Source organism: Protobothrops mucrosquamatus, unplaced genomic scaffold (genome assembly GCF_001527695.2).
Source record: "Protobothrops mucrosquamatus isolate PMUCROS unplaced genomic scaffold, P.Mucros_1.0 scaffold7190, whole genome shotgun sequence".
Lineage (NCBI taxonomy): Eukaryota > Metazoa > Chordata > Lepidosauria > Squamata > Viperidae > Protobothrops > Protobothrops mucrosquamatus.
Window position 1 is genome coordinate 10,567 of NW_015392995.1, and position 5,478 is coordinate 16,044.

The 5,478-nt window shown below is 47.1% G+C and overlaps 1 protein-coding gene across 1 annotated transcript in view; it reads left to right on the forward strand.

Moving 5' to 3' along the window:
- LOC107300476 (A disintegrin and metalloproteinase with thrombospondin motifs 13-like) overlaps positions 1 to 5,468 on the forward strand; it is a gene marked incomplete at both ends in the record, with an annotated part of 15,605 nt that extends 10,137 nt beyond the window's left edge. The window contains 6 exons of the mRNA XM_015829803.1: positions 598 to 743; positions 1,398 to 1,586; positions 2,537 to 2,741; positions 2,842 to 3,193; positions 3,990 to 4,136; positions 5,292 to 5,468. Coding sequence (XP_015685289.1) covers positions 598 to 743; positions 1,398 to 1,586; positions 2,537 to 2,741; positions 2,842 to 3,193; positions 3,990 to 4,136; positions 5,292 to 5,468 — 1,216 coding nt within the window. The remainder of the gene's footprint in view (positions 1 to 597; positions 744 to 1,397; positions 1,587 to 2,536; positions 2,742 to 2,841; positions 3,194 to 3,989; positions 4,137 to 5,291) is intronic.
- Positions 5,469 to 5,478: the final 10 nt, after the last annotated feature.

A 5,478-nucleotide genomic window follows, 5' to 3' on the forward strand; every position in this document is an offset into this window, starting at 1 on the left:
AAAGAAAGAAAGAAAGAAAGAAAGAAAGAAAGAAAGAAAGAAAGAGAGGGAGGGAGGGAGGGAGGGAGGGAGGAAAAAAGGAAGAAAGAAAGAAAGAAAGAAAGAAAAAAAGAAAGAAAGAGAAGATGGAGAGAGGGAGGGAGGAAGAAAGAGGAAGGAAGGAAGGAAGGAAGGAAAGAGAAAGGGAGGAAGGAAGGAAGGAAGAAAGGAAAGAAAGAAAGAAAGAAAGAAAGAAAGAAAGAAAGAAAAAAAGAAAGAAAGAGAAGAGAGATGGAGAGAGGGAGGGAGGAAGAAAGAGGAAGGAAGGAAGGAAGGAAGGAAAGAGAAAGGGAGGAAGGAAGGAAGGAAGAAAGGAAAGAAAGAAAGAAAGAAAGAAAGAAAGAAAGAAAGAAAGAAAGAAAGAAAGAAGAACCAGTTTTAAGCCAGTGTTTCTCAACCTTGGCAACTTTAAGATGGCTGCACTTCAACTCCCAGAATCCCCCAGCCAAGATAAAGTCATGTTCCCTGGGTATAAGACAGCATTTGAAGAAATAATCCTGCTCAGGACGAGCCAAGGAAAACAGAAAATGCTGACACGGCTCACAACATTCACCCCAGTTGCTCCTTCCCACAGGACGGAGGTGGCTGAGTTACGTCTGCTTGGTCTTCGACACAAAAGAGGAAACCGAGGAGAACCGCTGTAACCAGACCCAGAAACCAGCGAGCCGTCTAGAAGTCTGCAACCCGGAGCCGTGTCCCCCAAGGTGAGGGCTCTGCGGCCTTTCCCCACTTATGCAGGCAGTCCTCCAGTTACGACTGTAATGGAACCTGCCTGCCGTGGTCGTAAGTTGGGACAGTTGTAAATCAGATCCCCCACACAACCAACTGGATTTTGCGACCTTTTGTTTTTTTTACGGAGGTCGTTAAGCCAATGCTGTGGCCGTTAAGCGGAATAATAATTTTCACACACACACACACAAACCCTTGCAACTGTCACAATTGCACTATAATTATTTTGTGTAATTGTGATAGTTGCAGCGTCCGTTTGCGTGTGTGTGTGTGATGTGTGATCGCCGTTTATGACCTTCCGAGTTGGCTTCCAACAAGAATCTTCAACAAGAAACAATAGATTTTCTTAACGAGGATGTGATTTACTTAACCACTGCAAAGGATTCACTTAACCACCGTGGGGAAAAAGTCCGTAAAATCAGGCGCCTCTTAAGGAACAGACTCCTCGTTTAGCAACGGGACGTCTGATCCCCGATTGCCCTACGTCGGGGACCACCTGTGCTTCATCGTTCCTGGCCTGGACCTCGAGTCCTTGGAAAGTGGCCCCTGAACAGCAGCCGAAATGGGAATATGTAGAAGCGTGTGGCTCCTTCCCACAACCGTCTCCTGTCCTTCTCCTTTCCACTCAGGTGGTTTTACAAGCAAGGTTCGTGTAGCGTTACCTGCGGCGAAGGCGTTATGCGCAAGGCCTTGTACTGCGCGCGAGAGACCGGGGAGGAAGAGGAGGAAGAGGAAGACATATTGCCCGACGCGGCCTGTGAGGGCTCCCCGCGCCCCAAAGAACTGGAAGCATGCCACCTGCACCCTTGCCCCCCCAGGTGACCGGCTTTGTGCTTGTACATTGGGAGGCTTGCAAGCCCATCTTCCGTTCTCTTGGCCATCCGAGTGATGAGAATGAGTTTGCCCAAAGAATGCGCTACCAGCACAAAACAAACAAACAGACATCCGGGCAATTTTGACCCGAGATGGTTTGAATTTTCTTGCAATTGTTTTTTTTTTTTTTTTGGCAAGCCCAGCGGTACTTTTTCCTGGATGAAAACATGCAGTGGGGAGGGGTTAGATAGAGGGTGAATCAAAGTTATCCGGATTCAGGAATTGGGAAAATCCTTTTAGCTATGGCAACTTTCATCATTCCAAGGAAGGGAGGGAGGATTAAGCGAGAAAAAAATATGGAAGATTGCAAAAGGAAGAGAGAGATGAGAGTGAATCACAGACGGAATGATGGAAGGACGGAAGGAGGAAGGAAAAAGAGATGAAGGAAGGAAGGAAAGAAGGAAGGAAGGACTAAGAGGAAAAAAGGATAGAAGACTGAAAGAGGAAGAGAAAGAGGAGAGTGAATTATAGAATGATGGAAGGAGGAAAGGAAGGGAGGGAAGGAAGGATTAAGAGAAAAGAAGACTGAAAGAGAAAGAGAATAGAGAATGATAGAGTGATTGAAGGAGGAAAGGAAGGATGGAAGGGAGGGAAAAAGGAAGGATTAAGAGAAAAAAAAGATAGAAGACTGAAAGAGAAAGAGAATAGAGAATTATAGAATGATTGAAGGAGGAAAGGAAGGATTGAAGGAGGAAAGGAAGGATGGAAGGGAGGGAAGGATTAAGAGAGAAAAAAGATAGAAGACTGAAAGAGAAAGATAATAGAGAATTACAGAATGAATAAAGGGAACAAAGGAAGGATTAAGAGAGAGAATGGAAGGATAGATAACAGACAGACAAGAGCCACTGACTTGCCTGCCCCTTCATCACGGCTATCTTCTCTCTTCTACCGAAAGCTGGAGAGTGACCGAGCATGGACCCTGCTCCTCTTCGTGTGGGCTTGGAGTGGCCACCCAATCCGTGGCTTGCCTGCAGCTTTCCGGAGGCCGAGACGTGGCCGTGGCCGAGGGCCAGTGTCCAGAAGCAGAAAAGCCCCCCTCTGTCGTGCCTTGCCTTCTCCGCGTCTGTCCGTACGAATGGGGCTTCACCAAATGGACGGAGGTAGTAGCCCTCTTTGCACAGCATAGAATTAGTCCTCAGCTTACAACAGGTGAGTGACTGGCCGTAAGCTGAGGAATGACTGTGTCTTGTCTCCTTCCAGTGCTCTGTCTCGTGTGGAACCGGCATCCAGAAGCGACAGGATTTCTGCATCAACCCCCAAACCAAGACACGGGTGAATCCTCTCCTGTGCATGCTTGTTCCTAAGCCCATGATGGTGAGAACGTGCTCCGTCACGCCCTGCTTCCAAGTGACCACGGTGAAGGAAGACCTTCGGCCTGATGTCCCCGCGGCCACCCAGCCTCCAGGGGCAGAGATCCTGACCACCCCCGAGGTTCCTCTTCCTCTCAAAGGACCGCAGGACCAGAACCTGGATCTCCCATGGTCCAAAGGAGAAGATCCTCAGAAGAAAGAAGCCAAGGCTAAACCCTGGGGAGATATCTCAGACGAACCCAGTTAGGTAGCATTGCTGGTCATTGAGAGGGCTTTAACCAGGGGCAGGATGGGTCCTGGGGAAACGGGATTGGGTTTGGTGGAAAGGCCAGCAAAATGCAACCTATCTCAGCACCACTGAGGTCAACCAGGAAGGTCTACAACCCGTAGAGTTAAGTCAAGTTCATCCTGATCGTCATGGTTTGACGATAGGATATTAGTGATAGGACAATTTCAGGAAATCCATGAAAAACCACCTTATTGCCAAGAAATCAAGGTCAACTCAACGGCGAAGTGATCCAGAGGCAAGCCTCAGCAAGGGAAAAAAAAGTCCCCTTGTTTTTCAGACTTTTGGGGTCACCTAAACCCAAAATTTACAGGTTTTTTTGGGGGGGGAGTTGGCTCCTTTGCAGAAATTTAGCTGCAGATGAGTTGGTGGAGATAATTCAAGATCTCTGCATAAACGACTAGAATATAAGATGAGGGCAAACCCCACTCTCTAGTAGCACTGATGACATTACCTAGTTGGGTCGTGAAACGTCTGCAAGAAAGCGACCCAGCTCAGAGAGCACCAAGGACCCCATAATCCTCCTCCTCTTCCTCCTTCTCCTCCTCCCTACTCTACTCCCTTCTAGCCCTGATGATGTTACCTTGTTGGGCCACGAAACGTCTGCAAGAAAACCACCCAGCTCAGAGAGCCCCCAGGACCCCACCAGTTCGACCCTTAAGTTCCACCCCACAGTTCAATTTCCAAGGTGTGTGACTCACCTGTTCCCAATCTCTTGTGTCTTCTTCTCCTCCTCTGCCTTTTTCATCCAGGTATCTGTGGAAGGCAATGGCTGAGCCCCAGTGGATTAATCAACATGACGGGGGTACAAGCCAGGATCTGCACGGTCGCCATAGGCCGGCCTTTAGGGGAGACCATCACCGTCCAGGTGTTGCAGAGTTCCTTGAACTGCAGCGCAGGTGAGCATTTGCAGGTTGGGGCTGATGCTCACCCAGGAAGCTTCAAATCCGTTTTATCCACCTCTTTTTCTTATTTGCCTCTCTTGCTGAAAAAATAACAGGATTCGCCCTCAGCTTCCAGTTCTCCTGCTTACTGATTTACCTTTTATTTGTTTATATATCAAGTTTACAGCCTGCCCATCGCAGTCCCACCCAGAGCGACTCTTGTCTAATCCGGGTCAACCGATAAGTGTCAGGGGGTTAGTTGCGTATGGGTGTGCGTGCAAATTTGCGGTGCTAATTTTTTTTAACCTAGTGTCAACGCTGCTAACATCGGATGTGCTTGCTTTGACAGTATATAAGATGCAGCCCTTTTCTCTTTAACCTGTGTGTTACTTTTAGAGTTAGAATTAGATGATCCTGGGGGGGGGGGGAGAATGTGTATTGGGATTAGTTAGACATAACATCCCAGTAGAGTATTCTTCAAGGTTGTTTGAAATAAGAGATGATAAGAAATGGCGGGTTAGAGAACTGGAGGGAAGGTCTGCATTTCAAACTAATTGGAGAATGTGATTTATGACGGTTAATTGGAGGAGGGAATTGTGCTTTGATACTACGTGCTCAGGGGAGGGGAATTCAGATTTTGGCTTCGACCATGTACGTGCCGATGCCATGCTACTTGAATAAAGATTCTTTAAGGTAAACAATGCCTCAAAGTTCTTTGAAGAGTATCATCTGTCGGAACCATGACACCTACTTTAGTACTCCAAGCAATAGGCTGGGGTTTTTGATTTGCTCAAATAGGAGCCTAAAATGACACTAAATGGGAACCCCTCATTTGCCAAATCACACGCAAAAAATCAATAAATCAAAATTGTTTTGCCAGGTTACATAGCTACAGTTGTGGGTTTCTCATTTGTGTTTGAGGCAACAAGCCAGCTGGATTTGAAACACTACTTTTGGACTCCAGGTTTAAGGGGTTGTGTGATCTCCACAGCTGTTCCCAGCCAGTCCAGAGTAGTCCTCAATTTACAACAGTTCGTTTAGTGACTTAACAAACCTCTCACTTAAGAACAGAAATTTTGAGCTCAATTGTGGCCTACTTACCTGTAGTGAGATTTATGAAGGATACAGAAGGACCCATTCAGCATCCTTATTTTATTTTTTTTGATCCAGGAGAAATATTACTGTTTTCAACCCGGACCATGTGGCGGATGGCTTGTAAGAAGCTGAAACTGTTGATGGTCAACACCCAAACCAACACACTGATAGTGAGGCAACGTCGGCTGTTGTTGGGCAGTGGCGTTGTGCTGCGCTACACCAGCAGACTGGCGGAGAAGAAATACCACCAAGGTGTGTAAAT